The sequence below is a fragment of the Nyctibius grandis genome, chromosome Z (genome assembly GCF_013368605.1).
Source record: "Nyctibius grandis isolate bNycGra1 chromosome Z, bNycGra1.pri, whole genome shotgun sequence".
Taxonomy (NCBI): domain Eukaryota; kingdom Metazoa; phylum Chordata; class Aves; order Nyctibiiformes; family Nyctibiidae; genus Nyctibius; species Nyctibius grandis.
In genome coordinates this window covers 57,386,583-57,404,667 of record NC_090695.1, presented here as the reverse complement: position 1 = coordinate 57,404,667, position 18,085 = coordinate 57,386,583, and the positions used below count along the sequence as shown (strand labels likewise).

At 38.2% G+C, this 18,085-nt stretch overlaps 1 protein-coding gene across 2 annotated transcripts in view; it reads right to left on the bottom strand.

Annotated features, from left to right (window-relative positions):
* EFNA5 (ephrin A5) overlaps positions 1-18,085 on the bottom strand; it is a 231,308-nt gene that overhangs the window by 26,506 nt on the left and 186,717 nt on the right. For both annotated transcript variants that reach the window (XM_068422726.1, XM_068422727.1), the window contains exon 2: positions 16,219-16,511. In XM_068422726.1, coding sequence (XP_068278827.1) covers positions 16,219-16,511 — 293 coding nt within the window. The remainder of the gene's footprint in view (positions 1-16,218; positions 16,512-18,085) is intronic.

The window sequence follows — 18,085 nt, the reverse complement described above, 5'->3', positions numbered from 1 at the left end:
GAACTTGCCAACAAATGGCCAGTGTGCTATGCAGCACAGCAGGGAGAGCAAGTGCCACAGATGCACCAAGAGCTGGAAAACTCCTTTATCAGGTCTGCTTTTCAGCCCAAGCTTCAGCAGTGACATGCGGGAGCCACTTCCAATGGAAGGTAATGGCATTTGTAAAGACAAGTTTCCATCAGCTACAATTATAGAAATTGTGTGCACTTGGTTGGGGAAGAAGGAGTTTCATATGGCTGTATCCACAGTTCATGGTCATTAGTGCCTCACAACAAAGGTGGGGATTTTTAAATTATTTTTCTTTAAGATTTTCCTACCTGAGACATGACTGCTGATAAAATACCCACCTACAGGCTCACAAAAAAAAAAATCCCATCAGCTTAATGTCAGAGCTCTGCTACACAACTTATGACAAAAGCCCTACAGGAAATCCCATTGAGTGGAGGAGCACCTTCATACCAGGAGAGGGTATGAGCCCTGCTCCCATCACCTCTGAGGAGCACAGCAGGACTCTGATGGCACCTGAGCAAAAGGCCAAGACAGTCCAATGCTCCAGCTCTCTCTGTTATTGTTCTCCCCATCTAGATGTTTTTGTCTGATTAAAGCATTATCTGTCTAGAGACACTCTTGCTCTTGAGAGCGAGTTGTTTAAAACACTAGCTAAACGTCAAAGAAACCTTGTACTTTCAAGTCAGTTTTCATCCACATCAACACTACAATGACTCTTCTAAGTGTTTCTAAGCTAACAGTTGCACTTTGTGTTAAAAGGAAGGAACAGTTAACAATACTAGACTATCTTAGCCCTTGATTACTGGAGAGCAGAAATGGGGCTCAAGTTGGTAAGAATATTGTATTTGCACTTAAAAAAACAACCAACCAAACAAAAAACCCAAAACTGGTAAAACACAAACACAACATTCAAAAGAACCTACTGACAAGTTTTCAAGATGTTTACAATCTGCAATAGAGATCACATTTTCAGAAGAAGTCAGTGCTTCATGTGCAAAGCATTTTAGAAATCTGGCCAACTATTTGGATACCTAAGTGACAGCTAAGTACTTCTAAAACTATGACTCTAATTGGGAATGCTAAGCACTTCTGACATATGGCCTGTAATACACAATCTATTTATTTTACCTACTTTTGGACAGGGATCAAGGAAGAACAGGATTGAAGAAGCATATGTGCAATTTACAGAGAATAAATTACATATATTATATCTACCCTAGGTTTAGGTGGATTGTGGTTTTTTTTTCTTTTTTTAAAACTTGTGTGTTCAGGTACGTTTCAGATCAGTCCCTTAAAGCCTAAGTAAAGATTCCACTCAAATGTAGATGCACAAAAATCAATGTCGTTTTCACTGATGGTTGAGTCAAAAAAAGACCACAATGATCAACCTATCTGTATGCACAGCTGTCAGAATTTTTTTTTCAGAAGTCCAGTTAACGTGAATCAGATTAATAATTTTTTGCATTCAATGTATATACACAATCCCTATTTACTTTTCAAATCTGAAGCAAAACCATCAGTGGGAAATTTATGTAAATAAAAAAACCTGTTTCTTAATGAAATGGCACAAAAAACCCCTTTCTACTACTTGCAGTCTTTTTTCTCCCCTGCCCTCACAGAAAGCTATTATTTCAAGATCTTCTTTCTTCAGCCTAAAATACAGTTGTTGAAGAGCTAGGACAATTTCATGGGACTTTCCGTTGCTGTTTTATTTGTGTGGCTTTCATTGCTGACTTCTTTGTAGAATGTACAAGTGCTTATAATTTCACGTAATATTTATAATGGTACAGTGCAGATTTACATGTACATAATAGTACACAGAATACCATATGCTCTTCACAAGCACTCTGTGGAATGGCATCCTCGTGAAAATCCAGCTGTACTCACACAAGTACCAAAAGTGTAATTTTAATTTAGATTTCTAAAGCACAATGTTCCTCACCCTCATAGTTGATACTGTTCCAAAAATTTTCTCTTCCTTTTCTGCCTACAACTTCCCCAAGAGATTTATTTTTGGCTTAAGATGATTTTTCACTCAAAATATTCTCTAGTTCACTAGAGAAATATCTCTTCTCAGGTAGGTTAGCATATTAAGTATTTACCCTAGATAGTCCTTTATAAGGACTTTTCCTAAGCTAACTCTTAATGCACGTCTTTTAGACCCGTGTAAAATCCAGAACAGATTATTGGATATCCAAATTATCCCATAATCTGGTTAGAAGCAATGCTATTGTTTCTGATGAGAACAAGCAGCTGGTGTGGCTGAGCAGAGAGTGGTGCAAGGGTTTGGGAGTGCACAGCACCCTGAAATCACAACTCACAGCAAACACCAACCATTACAGAGAATTAGGTGCCAGGTAACTGCAAAGCTACTGGAAAAGGCAGTTTCTCCCTCAATTAAGAAGGCAGCAACAGCATGGCATGACACACAGGTTGGAGAACTCCAATGAAAACGAACATTTGATATTTTGCATCCCAAGGATTTCGGTGGCAAAAAAAAAGGGTTCTTTTCTAGAAAAGTGGACATATTTCCTTACGTAAGCTGGAGCGCATCTGCAGAGAATGGCTCATTCTGACATTTTCTTCAACAGGAGAGATTTCAGTTGGAATGCTTCTCCTCTAAAGCACATTCATTACCACAATAGTTACCAGGAAGAAGGGGAGGGGAACTAAGCATAGCAGGGAAGTAAAGTTAACATCTCATATAGTCACACCTTTACCCTGAGAAGTATTGCAAGCAGTTTCTTATCTAAACTAGGGCTGAATTTATCTTTAACCTCATTTTCACTTTGGAAAGTGTGAACGATGTGCAGTGATAATAGCATGGTTACACCACATCGAGGACAAGAAAGAACAACTGGTCAGCTCAGCCCATAAAGGAGAATGATAATCCAGTGAAAGTATAATACAATGCCCAGAAGGTATTTCATTGGCATTTTATATTACAAACATCTTATCTTTCAGTAGAGTTAAAATTATGTAATTTGCAGTTTAACAAAATTAACATGTTTATAATCACAATAGCTAAAGCCTTTAACACAAAAAGATGATTTTTTATCAAAGATTTAACCAATATGTGACTTCATCATATTATTTTTTTAATGTATGTGTACATATATGCACATATAAAAGCATACAATCCATACACAAATAGTTGCTAAATAAATACATGATAAGTACTGGAAAAAAAGGACAGTGAGTAGAGAAGTAAACTGTTATAAATATTTTGCTGTTTTTGAAAGAACAGTACCTCTAAGACAACACTTGGCCTTAGGGAAAAAAGAAACAGTAATAGATTCTTCACTAAAAAGATTCACTGCAAATTTCACACATGCTTATACTAAGCCACGGACATGATCAAGTTCTCAGACCCCACTGAATTAATCAGCTGTCCTGTACTAATTCTGGGGAACGAGGGGGGCACATTAGCTCCGTGTCGCAGGAATTTCAAAACCTCCATGAAACAGAATCACCCCTGTGGAAATCTCTTAAGTTTGATGCCAAACAGAAGCCTTCCCTATTACAGTTTGAGTATTAGCTATAGTAAGTTTCTCAGGGGAATAACACTACCTCTACTGATTTTATCATGCCCTTTTCTTGTGAAATATTTAACTGAAAATAATTGGAACCTAATGATGCTTCAGAGGAGTCTCTACAGGAGAGAAAGAAATAATAGGAAGAAATGTTGCTTGATACTATACTTTCTTTTCACAGGATCCTTAAGGCATCCAATGGGAACCGTAAGAGCCACCAATCAATTAATTTTCTAATCTCTCTGTAATGAGTTTTTTTCTCCTTCAACCCCTGTTTGTCTCCTTCGTAGCAAACAGATGCATATTCACTTGTGTTTTGATTTCCTTCATTTCATACCATCCTAAAATGCAAAAGTGGAAGAAAAAGGTGAGGTAGCCATAACGGAACAAAATGCAGCACGTCTGTTCTCCAGTTCCTTGGAACATGATAAGCTCAAGAAGTAGTATGCTAGGAAATCGATTTTGTCTGTCCAAAACACATGAAAACGTGAAGGTCATGCTCGCAGTCCGCCCTGCATTGCTGTTAAACCCTGCAATATTCATTTTGACCTCTTTCTTATCATTCTAGTAATTTCTTCACACCCTGTACTGAGTTCATGGGCCGCTCCTACAGTACTCCATGGAACTACTTGCAGGTGCATAGAATATGAAGTGGTCATGCGTACTGCTTTTTCCTGGAGATCTAAATAGGGTACATGAAGCTGTCCTGAGGGAAAAAGAAAGAAGAAAGCATAAAGACAAAATGAATCAAAATGTGCTAAAACTTCTCCTATTGGAAATTTGGACTTGCCAAAAAATTAAGAAATGTGGGTCTGGCTAACCTTATTCTGCCTTGTTGATTAACCTGTTCCTGCTCTTAAAATGAATTACACCATCTTGTGTCTCCACTGTATAATTTTATCAAGGAGGTGACAAATCATGCTGGCAGTGACCGTCTGTGACGAAGTGGAATGTATAGTAAAATACAGTTTTCCTCAAATGAATTGATGAAACCGTTAATCTTTATCTAAATGCCCATAATAACTGTTTTGTTCTCTGTGGCAGTTGGGAGAAAAAAATGTCTTCCAGAAAGCATTTTGGCAGCCAATCTGCTTGTTAATAAAACCTGGCGAAACATTTGTGATTAATCTAAATTACTAATTCCACTTTTAATGCCTAAACGTGACAGTGACTAATTTACACAGTTTTGCTTGAGCTGCCACTGAGTTTTTCAAGTGGGACTGTGAACAAAAAATTCTGTTGCAGTGGTGTATGTTTCTAAGCAAAGCTACCACAGCTGCAGCGCTACAGATGAGGAACTCTATCTCTGGCAATAATTTCTAACCACGCTGGCTGATCGGTCTGCTTGGGCCTGGGGGCAAGGGTCAGCTGTGCAAGCTACCTAACACCCTCCTATTGTAAGTTGGAAGTGGCACACTTTGTACAGAGGTGGGAGTCAGTTAATCAAACTGTGAGGCTGCGAGGCGGCTGTTACTTCTGCTACCTAGTCAGCAGCGTACTGTAGTGCTACAATGGGAGACAGCTAAAATCTTCCTAATTTAAGTTCGAAACTCAGTACTGCAACAAAGCGTGTGGGCTGGAATGTGGGCGCTTCGCAGCACACCCCCGAACAGCTGTCAAGCAGATGCTCCATTTCTTGGAGGCAGTCTTGTGATCGCACAGATTACTCCATTGAGACCCAGGTAATAGATACAGCACTAGCAATGGTGAAAAATAAATAATATCCATATTTCAAGGCTTCAGACAACTGGTTCAACAACTAATATCTTTGTCTTGTTATAAACGTACTTTAAAAAGTATACTCTACACATGATTATTCATTTGAAACTCCAGTAGCATTATGATTTGCCTGCTTGTATTCAAATCCTAGTAATTTAAAAAGTGTTGTGAAATATAAGAAAATTTGAGAAAAGAAATTGCTAAACAATAACCTGCCCATGTTAGTTGCTCATGTTTGAACTATGCAACGCTCTCATCATCCTCACTAGAACATACCTTTATTTCTGAACAAACATATGCATTGCTTCTGCACCTCTCTCTGAGAAAGAAATAACTACCTTGCTGATTGATGTGCCTATGGAGTTTTGACTATGCCATTCTTCCCTTCTACTTCTTGATGCTGTTTACAAAAAAACCTAAGGAAGTCAGATCCCACCTCCATGAAGCACCAATGGGAACTGCACACATAACTCCATTACCCTGGGGAGAAACAAGTTCATGACTTTTCTGTGCATCACCAGCCAGAAGCAGAGAGGTGTTAATACTAAGCCCTCTTCAAGAGGAGAGGTTGCATTCTTTTACTGTCCCCAGGATGGTTAAGACAGACACAAGTTTTTTTCAGCCTAAGGCTACTTTATTTCTGCTCAAGATTGGCAGAAATACATTTACGTGTGTGCAGACAGCAACCCTGCTGCGGCTGCTGCTAGGCATCCTGACTTCAGTCACGATGCAGGGCTGTACGCTGTAGGATAATGCATTCTTCAATGCCTCACAGTTGAATGTGTTCTGTGAAACCCTAAAATATTAGGGAAAAGTAGTCCACATGCAGTTTTTAATGATACAGGCATCAAGATCCAGGAAGATGACCCAGTATTACTAAAAAAAAATACATAAGAAGAAATCCAAGCTCATATTTTCACAATATCCTCACCTACAACTATGAAAACATAATGTACGTTAAACCGTTCTGGTGTATTTTTCCCTGAACACATTTTGAACACCACTATGACTGAATTGTCAGAGCTCTTTAAATTGATTAATATACTGCCATTCTGATTATCCTTCAAATAATTAAGATCATTTCATCCCCAGAAGATCAGCAACAGCAACGTTATTCCCCATATCCATCATCAGGAGCCTGGTTACTTTTGTGCATAGAGGTATGGCACAAGTGAGATTCTGATACACCTTCAAGCCATTCTTAATTCCCTAAAGCAGTGCTGTATCTAGCTGGCTATACCACTTGATACTTTAAATATTAAATATCCATGATGTAAAAGGGAAGCCAGGGAGATTTTAGAGGCAGTAAAAATCTCATTTGGCCAATAATGTAGATCTGAGGATGACCTACTGCTTTCCTGAGGAAAAGTGGAAACATTTGGAAGTCTGAAAAGATTTTTCTGTGATTTTTCAGAATAAAGCACTTCTATGCATTTCTGAATACTGTGAAAAATCTTATTCTACATGATTTATATTGACTTGCCAAGAATCTCGGAGACAGGAGTATTAACTTCATGTGCCATTTTGAGCCCAGAGTCTTGGCCACCTTGTCTGAATAGTATGCATTATTGCGGAATAAAAAGAAAAAGTTTCTGAGAATTCTGTAACATTCTCCTATTTTACAGCATCCTCTAATATCAGAGGGCTAGGTAACTTAGAAACAAACTTGCTTCTTTTAAATTCAAGTATTTATGAAAACATGGAGTTGGATGTTTAATATTAACTTCTGAAACAAGATCATCAGCCAATTGCTCTGCATGTGGAAGCATTTTTTCATTGAGGGAGTTTGGTTTTGGTCTATTGGTTGCATACATGCATACACAGTTTGTATCGTGACACACAGACAGTATCAGCAGAGAAAGTGCTGCCTTGGTGAGTTAAGTCTGAGGAACAGGGAGACTAACATGCTGATGACATGGAGGCAATGAAGTACAACATTGTTATTCCAAATGTCACTGCTATGTTATTTCCATTTCTGTTGGCATCTGCTCCGTGTTACAAAATGCATACTTCCCATACAACAGCTCATTAAACAGGTTTCAGTTTGCTCAGAAATCAAATTAGAACTATGTTACAGAGTTATAAGTCCTCAGATCATTATTAATAATACTCTCCACTTCTATGAGCTCTTTCATCCAAGGAATCTACATGCTTCACCTTATTAATCTCTTAACATCCCAGTGAAGTACCACTGCAAAAAGCCTCACCCACCACTGAGGTGCAGCCACCTCTGAGATGTTAAGTTGTAGCTATTGAATATCAAAACTGATTTAAAGCAACGAATGATGAATGGTCTATCAGGATTCAAAGGGCTATGTGCAATTCATTCAATTGTACTACCAGCAGAACACTGGAATTTAAATACTTAATGAAAGTTGCAATGGGATTTTTACAAGAATCATAAATGTTAAAAATCACAGTAATCCATAGCCACCAGTATTAAACATTTAGTCACCAATTCCTTTAAGGCAGGTGTGTCACATATGGCCTTTTCAAGTTCCTAATGCTCCTTGGAGGTCTTTTATCCAAGGTCTAACCAATCTATCTTTTTAAGGTTTGTGATTTGACAGTCACATAACAACATTCAATACATGCTTATTTTCCTACAAAATGAACTGGCCTTTGTTGAGCACGTTAGATGAGAAGCAAAAAAAGACAGAGGGAATAAAACCCTGTTCCTCATCTTTTCTGCCTGTAGGCACTCCCTCATTCTTCTGACATCCAAAATCAGTACTTCAGTAGAAAGCAACACAAGTCACTGGTCTTCCTAGAGGGGTGAAGACATTATACAATATGCTCATGAGACAGTTTACCAAGTTGCAGATATATAGTATATCCTCTATATTTCTGCTGCTATCAGGATCTTAATGGCACTTGAATTTTTGAAGCACATGATTCCAAATCATCTTCTTTCAGCTTGTTATCTGAAACACATTCATTCCCTTTGAAAAACTCAAACAGTAGAGACCAGCACTTCCGTGAGTTTTCTCTTCATTTTCTTATATGGATTTCTCCCGAGACCCAAATTATTCAACAGATTTTAACACTCCCTTTGAGGATTCTAAGAACACTACCAACGTCAAAATCTATTAGACACTGGTGATTGTTTCTGCTTTCTTTTTAGCAGGACCAGTACTTAATTCTTCTGATGCTTTCTAAAAGAAACCAGTCCTTTAATCTACACACTAGGCTAAGCATGAATTCCCTTTTAAAGGTCACCTTCCTTGTCTGTCTAATGTTATCACACAAAAATATTTTTTAAAGTACACATTTATCAAACCCTTTCAATTGCTTTGATTTCATTCAGAACATCTCAAGTGATTCTGGTAAACCAGCTATCAAAGCAGGATTCGCAGCAGAGTGGCACATCTGAGCCCACTGCTGTCAAAGTAGCATCAGTGTTTATGCTGATCAGATCTTGACTGAAAAGTTAATGGGGGACCTGGCAATAAAAAATGTTTCCCCTAAAGAAAAGTGCAATTAACAGATTAAAAATGTTTGTAACTCCCTCAGCATCCTTTAATAATGTTCTTTAGTTAACCTTCATTTTTTGGCTTTTGTTGCGAACTAGGATGTCTGGAGATAAGAGTTCCAAAAGGGATCTTCTGACCTCATGTCTTCAAAAAGCAACAAGAAAACACAAACACCAGCAGTACCTGCATTAACTAACACCTGTTGAATTCAAGACAGATGGCCTTTTTTCACTTGCTGAAAGACAAATCCAGTCTTCACTTTCAAAGCAAAATATCTGCTACTTAAGTCAACCATTTCCATGAGTAGAAACAATTTTTAATAAAAGTTTAGCCTATGAAGTAAATACAGTCACTCCACTGCTCCCAGTATAAGCTGAGTATGGCATGACAAGACTTACTATCAATCTGCTCTACTCATTTCTGTAGAGCTCGCATAACCCTCTAAAGCTGAAGTCCAAACTTTGCCCCAAGCCAAATCTTTGAGTCCCAGTATTGACATATCCAAGGTGGGAAAATACTCAAATCAGGCCTTTTACAGCATAAAAGTAATTGATATGAGGGAAAAACCCACCCAAGTAGGGGTTTTGCTGTGATACCTTCTCATACAATTGCAGACTGTGCTCAGTGGAAAAAGCAAAATAATCTGTGTTCATGTATGGATAGTCTTATTTTGTCCTACAGAAAAAGGTACCATGGATATTGGTCAAGAAGTCAAATAGAGATTTAGCCAGAGAAATACAGAGTATTGCCATTAAAATGGAAACTAATTTATTCCCCATAACTGTAAGGACGCTCTGAAGAAGAATCAGTATTAGGTGCACTGGTGAACATCAAGGAGCAATTCTCCTTTACATAAAGGCAACTTTCAAATTAGGCTGAGAGTGTCTTTACATTTACATTGGTAAATGCATAGATAAAATAACCACTGTGCTTTCTCTGAATTTTCAAGATGATATAATTTGCCACTTATGCCAAGGTCAGTTTGCTGGTTAAAAGATTTGTCTTTACTGGTGTGACTGCTTAAAGAGAAACCATATATTCTAAGTGTTTGATGCAAAGGAAAAAAAAAAGAAAAAAAAGTGTTTCTAGAGTACTACTAGTTAAATATTACTGTGCTATCACAGCTGGGATACAATAACCAAAGTAACAGCTGACTTCCTCAAAAGAGTAAGTAACGTAACCATTAGCTGAACTGTCTACAATAACCCTTGATTGATTCTAATACTCTCCAGGATGCAACTGAGTAGTCACGTTGGGTTTTTTACATTATCTCCTTTTCTAGCAGAAATTTCCTCAAATAGGTCAGACTCAAAACCTGAGAAGTACTATACTTATGCTCTCAGACAGCATCTGCTACCAGCAGACGTACAGTCCGTGGTATAAACTGCTGCACTAACAACACCAACTGGTTCTGAAAAAGGGAGACTCCCAAGTCTAAAATAGGATGAAAAAAAAAGAAGTGTACATTTTCGGGGGGATTCACATTTACCTTTTCTGATAGTTCAAGATGACAGTTCACAAACTTTCTGTTTTGTGCTCCCATTACATCAAACTAAATCTCTGGCAAACACGCTGAGATCCCCACATCAAATAATCATCTTACAGTGAGTTGTGCCTGTTCATGCAAAACATTGTTACCCACTAATATTAAGCTGGTGCTCAAGCAAGACCAATGTGGTCTATGCAGCTGTTTAATACCATTCTTTGAGCACATGAAAAATACCAAGTAACTCTTAACAAACTACAGTGTAAAGATTTCTCCGTAGTTTTCTCCCATATAGTACCACAGGCTATTCAACCTTCCCTCTACAAAGTCCCCTTTCTTAATTCTTGATATACCAAAACCAATCCCAAAAGAATAATAGACAACCTGGCAACGTAGGAAGCTATTCCAGGTTTTTAGTCACAGAAGGCTTTTGTTAGGTCTGTGTTCATTTCCACAAAAAGTGGATAGCGCCCTTCCTATGCTAAATGCTGATTTGTATAGGGATATATACAGTACCTCCCTGTGAGTTACACTTCTAAACTCTGTCAAAAACTCTTCACTAACAACGAAAAATCCTTACCACAACCACCACCAAGCAGTGGTGGTTTCATGTTCTCTTCCATCTCCAGGAATTCAGTGGGTAGGCCACCTGGAGAAAGCATTTCAGTACAGGTTCTACTACAAGGATCTCAGGTGGAAAGGAAGGAACAGGAACGAGGCAACTTAATGATAACAATTTTAAAATATGCTTACAGCTTTGAGACAAAAAGCCAGTAACCCTCCCAAAAATTAACCTGGTCATGAAACATAGAATTGCACAGGACAGAGAAACTGCTAGAGGACTGTAGGAGAGACTAAAGAAAAATAATAGCACAAACACTCAACACTTAAACACACACTTACAAAACATGGCAGAAAGGAGAAGAGATAACACGTTCAACTTCACTGTCATCAGAGACTGTTACTGCCTCAAAAAGAGATAAGCTAACTACCTAATTAATAGGCAAAAGTAAGACAAAAAGAAGTGGAGGTATTATAAACACTTCTTTCTATTACTGTTTTTTCCTTAAGATCTTTGGAATCATAGAAGCCTCCAGAGGTGTGCAGATGGTTGCAGAGAGATGGTCCAACTACCTGGCAGCTGTTAAGAGAAAATGACAGGAGGATTCAAACAGTCCCACAGTTTTTAGAACATGGTGAGGACAACTTTCAGCCACAGAGATGGAACAACCTAACAGAAGGGAGACAATTTTATATTTGAAATTACAAAATTCACAAGTTCTCCTATAGAAGCAGCAGCTAAGACCATTAGGGTGCAATGTCATTTGAATAAAAGCCCTCAGGAGGTAAGAGTTGGAAATTTCAGGAAAAGAAGGAATTAGTGCAGGGAAACTAGGATGACAAGGAGCACAGGCAAACATGAGGAAAATCAAGGGAACAGGTAACAGCAGGTTCCCTAGGAACATATTCTATGAGGAAAAGGAGTACAGGAGAGCTGGATGTTACTAAGAAGAATTGTATGTACAACTGTAAGTACAACTTTACAAACTCAGTTTCTTAATTTAATTGCAAAGTTAAAAACGATTAAAAACATATTATTTATAACCATAATTGTATTCAAATCCTAAAAGCATACTATCCTGGTGTGGTGAGGAGCAACATGGTTACAATACAAGTTTCCTGAACCGACAGTTAGAAGTCTCATGCAAATAAATTTTGACAACAAAGATACAGTGATAATGACACAACATTAAAGGTGACACAAAGAAACAGCATAAGCATTTTGAAATAAAGGCAGAAAGACACATGCATGAGATGAAACAAGAAAGAAACAGCAACAAAAAAGGTTACACAAATAAGCCACGGGTAAGACAACCGGATTTTTAAAAGATGAAAGGAGCTCTTTTCTCAGTAAGAATGGAGAAAGAACCACTTAAGTTATGTTTAGATAAATTACATGTAAAGCCTGCTAACTGCTAGCAGAAACCTTCAAGATCTTGTGCAGAACAGGAAAGCAGCAAGAGGACTGTGAAGAGCAAACCTTCCTGGTCTCTCTAGGAAATGGGTCTAAGCATGTACAAATGACAATATTCACAGTGATCAAATGACTAAATAAAAAAATAAAAACAAAATCTTGGAGGATAAGATGATAAAAACAACACAGATTTCTTAAGGATAAATCATGTCAAATACCAAATTCTTTGATGGAGTAACTGGACTGATCACTCAGAGAAAAGCATATGCTACAGCTTAATATTAGCACCGCTTGTGACACTGCACCAATGATGATACATTGCTTTCAAGAAAAGAGCAATGTGGTCTATCCTAAATTGACACAGGAGCTTGGTTCAGAAACTGTGGTCAGGATTCTGCAGTAATCTGTACCAGTCTGGTTCTAGCCGTGTCTTAATTTTTTCATTTCATGTACATTTGCTAAGTTGTTACTAGTATTTTATTCAACACTTAGCACATTAATAAACATAAACCACCCATAATTAAGTTAAAGTAATGAAAATGATACCCTCATTTTGATTCATATAATTATATAACATTATACATTTTAGGATCTTTTTTTTTATCCCCTTCCTTGCTTTTGTGTTCTTCTCCCCATTCACAGTACCCCACCTTAACTTGCACACACCCAAACTTACTTTCCCTTCTGAAGGACATTAAAATCACTGTCATACCACTAAGTATTTAATTTCTGCTTTCTCCATATTTCATTTGTTTCTGTTTCACTAGTAATACTATTTTGTCTGTTTTCAGGCTAACATACAGTAACCTGAGGTGAGTACCTGCTAAGAACTAAGTAAAAATAGAGACTGCAGATCATGATCTACTTTTTGTTTTCCCCAGCCCTGCACTGTGCACTCCCTCAATAAATAAAAGTTAATTTCTCTGTAAATATTTAATAACCTTTTCTTCTTTCAAAAGTAAACTCAATCACTACATGCTGACTGCATGTCTGCAATGCTGAATTCACTTCTTCAATGTAAATTTGATATCAGACAGATTTTTTTTTTCTTGTATTTTCCTAGAATGAACATGCAAAGAAGGGAGATCCAAGTTAATCAGAGCAATATAAGACAGCAATAGCATAACAAAGAAAAGTGGCATTTTCAAAACCAACAATTCAGAAAAAGAGACAGCGATTGTTCTCACATTATTGCATTTTCTGAAAATAATGGAAGCAAGAGAGGCAACTCACGTCCTTAAAAGGTAAACTGTGAAGATTTTCGAAACAGCACCAAACAGACAGTAATTAAGCTAAATACCTTACCAACCACTTAATATTTCTGTCTTTCTAGAGGTCTAGACTACCCAACATATTTTGTAACCCTTAAATAGAATATACCAGACTGATGCTACATAGTCAGCCTCCCTGCTCTCCCGCAGAGAGGGCAAACGTTTCAGATCTGCAGAGGAAAGGAAACCTTCCCTGGCAAAGCAGTTATTTCCTTAACATGAAGACACAGAAAGGTAACAAAGGCAGTCTCGGTAGCCTGGACTACAGTCTGCTTACCATTTTGATGAGGAAACAAGGAATAGCTTTTCACCATCTTGTTTCTTCAGCACAAACTAAGAGAAAAAACATTCGAGGATGGACAACTCTTCCCTCAGAAGGTTTGCATTTAATTGTTAACTTAGTGTACAGTGCTTCCCTGCAACTCCTGCATTGCAAACCTTGTTACTGTCCTCAGCAGAGTGAAGGACGAAGGCAAAAAATACTTAAAACTACAGAAAAGGAGGGAAAATGCTTTTGTGTCCTTGAAGTACACCTAAAAATTTCATTTCAGTGAATACCTGGTCAATAAGCTACTAGTAAATGAATATCTCCTTGCTGCTAATTTTTTGCTATTTTACCTTTCAAAAAAAAAAAAAAAATTCCATCTAAACACAGTTGAATACCATAAAGCTCTTCATATTTTAAAGCACTTTGGAACAATTATTTTGAAGGGAGCCCTTGACAGTTAAATGACGCAGTTAAGTGAATGTTATAGAAGATCCATAATGATCTTTAGTGAAATATTGAATTTAACCACAAATGAGGAAAACCAGGCATAAGCAACCTGGTTGTATTTGAATAATAATGTCTTGCTTGAGAGTTCAATGGATTTTGAATGTTCGAACAATAAAGCTATTACCTAGACAGACCAAGCTGAGATTTCTCACATTTTTTTCCTTCACTTTCATGTTTGCTTTTCACCTTTATTAAACATTTTTCTTTCTTTCTTTTTTAAAATTCAGAAAAAAAAATGGTTTTTTATGCTTGCAGCTACTGATGCCATCCCTGTGCTACATTTTATTGCAACCATGTGATGGCAAAGACTACATTCCTTAGGTTAAGTAATCTTGCTTGTTTTACTGATGATGCTCGGGAACTGAATAAAAAAAACCACGCCAAACCAACCCACCAACCAAAAAAAAACCAACCAAAAAATCCAGTGTTCCCAGGGAGCCCGATATCAGGGTTTTGAATGACACAAAAATCCTGTTGAAGTTAATGGGAAGCTTTTGTGACCAACATGAGTAGGACTGGGCCTACACAGTAGAGGTTTATTTATCCTAGAACATTATCCACTTAACTCTGATATCTTTACATAATTTCTCACGACTATATTAAAAACCAGTTTTTAGTAACATTACAGTTTGCCCTTTAATTTTTTTATTATTATTATTATTATTGTGCTTCAGCAGAAGAACAAGGCACTGTTCTTCTGATGCTGAACCACCACTCATTAGAGGTTTTTATTTGTTGGAAGAAAAAGAAATGAATGGAAAACTACCCACTAGAAACGTATTTCCCTGCAGATTTAGAAAGGGAAAAGAAAAATCTCAGTGCTGAAGAAATGAGGCTGAAAAACAGGGATCATACATACTCAGTTTCTCTGGTGAAATGAGGTGGAATGACTGTTTCACAGTAGAAAGGTCAGCTACACGTATGAAGGCAGTATTTACTGGGACCTACAGTCTGTCTAAAGCTTTCAACTCTCTAGTCTAACACTAAAAACAGAAAAAAAACCCTACTACTGGAGCAGTCAAAACTTGTTAGGAGTGGAAGATTCAGGTACAAACCAAATTGATGAAATAAGATCTTTGTTGAAGGATTAAACAAGCAAGACAGATGAAGCAGTATCAGCTGCACAGTGGGGTCAGGCAATCAGTCAGCTCAACCCACTGTTTTTTAACCTCCTGATGTTTTTACTTCCTTAGCCCTGGATTTTATCCTGCATCTCCTCTGGGTGCCCAGAGCAGTCCCAATGGAGGCCTCCGTGGAGGAGAGTGCAGAGCTCTGGCAGGGTGCTCTCAATTGCTTTGGGGAGTGGCCGTGAGGGTGTGTGAGCCCATTCACACTCCTCTGCTTGCCACCTGCTCCCACGGCACCCAACATTGCCCACGCTGACAGAAACAGCTTGTCTGAGAAAAAGGGGAGAAAAAAAGGAAGGAAGAAAAAAGGAGCTGCATGGTGTGATGCTAGGAGTATTGCCTAAGAAATTAAAACTTTAAATATCACCGGACTACTGACATCAGCAGCCATACTGCTTCCAAACTACACAGACCTAACTTTCCTTGGGTGATAAATATCACAGAGACAAGAATATTTCATCTGAGCAAATAAGAAAATCCAGGAATTTCACGTGCAAAGGATTAATTATTTTTCCTCATATTTGGGGACAGCTTCCATCCTACTCTTCTTGACCTCAGCTTCTCCTCCTCCACCTCAGAGCACTGGAATAAATGTAATAGTGCGTTTTGCTTTAAAAGTCAGCCACGATTCAGTGAACAGGCTGACATGCCATTTCACATGAGAAAAGAAGCTGTGATTTAATCTCATTTTCACTAGCTAGATTCCTAGCTAATGTATCTGGAGATAGTTAAGCCCACATTAACTGTAAGACATCTGCATTATATACCGTTTGGCCCTCTGTATTTCCACAGAGCATAGGTGAAAAATTAGTACCTCCTGTGCAACAGTGGTAAATCTCTATATACTCACAGATGTAGAAATATTCCCGGCCTGGCCTGAACTCAAATCCTAGCGAGAAGGGCGTGAAGAGCTGGAACTTTTCAGAGAACTTCAACGGTCCATTTGGGGAATGTGGCCTATTACACTCCCACCTCTTGAACCCTTTGGAGGTGTGATCGCAGGAGCTGTAGCCATCAAAGTTCACCATGTACAGAATGTAGCGTTCGGTCTTATCTTCCGGCACTGAGTCTTCATAGTGAGGGCAGAAAACATCTAGGTAGTCATTGATGCACACATCGATGTGGTAGTCGCCCCGCTGGAACCTGAAATCACAGGAAGAGTTCAGACGTAAGCACAGTTAACTCAGGATGACCTTGTTGCAGGGTCTCTTTTATGACATTCTCATAAAAGCAGCATCAGTAATGGCACTTCATTACACTCCAGCTATGCACGTTCCCCCTCAAAAATAACCCTTACAATTCACCAAAGCTATCAGAGACTGCTTATACAAGACTATGATCATACGGCCTTCTAGATAAAGGTTTTGCTCTCTTCTCTTACAAAATCAGTCTCTTGCTAATGCACTCCAAGATATAGGCCATCATTCCCTATGGTTTATTGAATAAACAAAGTGTCTGCTTTATTTGGTTGTGATTTCTTTTGTTATCATTTGGAGAAAGAAGCAAGAAGAAGCCAAAGCTGTATCAGCCTCTGCAAATCAGTGTCTACATAAACATCTACATACGCATGCAAATAAATAACCCAAACATACGCTGTGCTCTGAATCACGCAGTAATCACCCCTATGCTGAAAGCTGATTTGACTGCAAGTACTTATAGTTACTACAAGAGCACAAACAGGTTTACTCTTTCTTCATGATTAGCAGCCATTTGTCAAGATGCAAAGAAAAGCCTGTACTGCTTTTTAAAGATATTTGAAAAGCAGTGCATCTCCTTTGCCAAAATACACAGTGGAGACGTTGCTCTGTTCAGCAATGATACGAATTATCAGCACTCAGCTGAACGTGACAGCTCTGAATGAGTGCCAGCTGAGAAATGCAGGCCAAGGTACCAGCCCAGATACACTTTATTATTACTATTATTATTACTGAGTAGTCCTTAGAGATGTGGGATTCTTGTTTTGTTGGGAGTGGGGAGGGTGTCCTTTTTTCTTTCCTCCATGTTTCACTTCCATTACTTCTCTAATGCCTACCATAATATCTGGAAGAAACTATGGGAACAAATTCACTGCTCCATGGGAGCTTATACCGTGATGGATTTAATGATTCCATAAACCAGGTCTGTACGTCTATCAAACTCCCTGGGGCAGCCAAAGAAACCAACCACTGACCTACTCCACTTCAGGCTGACTGGGCTACTTGTAGCTTCTCTCTTTCACTGCTGCAGTTGTCAAGTGTACCACAGAGCAATAAAAAGGCCATGACAGATTTAACTATAATACTTCTTTTTAGCTGAGGGGCATATTTTAAACACCTGATGGGCTTGAAATCTGCCATCTGGATCCTTCTATTTAATTTCAGAGAAAAAGCAATGATCTGCTGGCCCACCAAGGATAAATTCAGAGGAAATGACACCTTTTCATATCCCTACAATAATTTAACTTCAATAAAATAGCTTTTTAAAGGGGAAAAACTGTACACGCATCAAAGCATGACATATCTGTATAATTCCAGCCAGTGCACAGCCTCACAGTTCCATTCTGTAACACGGAAAAGCTTCTCTCAACCACAGTTATTCCAGAAGAATTCACATTTATCTAAATCATTAGTTAAAAATATATTTTTGTACTCCAGTGCTTTCAAAACCTGTCACTTGAACAGATACTGTCTTAACACATTTGTAAAAATGTATTGTTTTCAAATTGTTGTCTGTTCTCT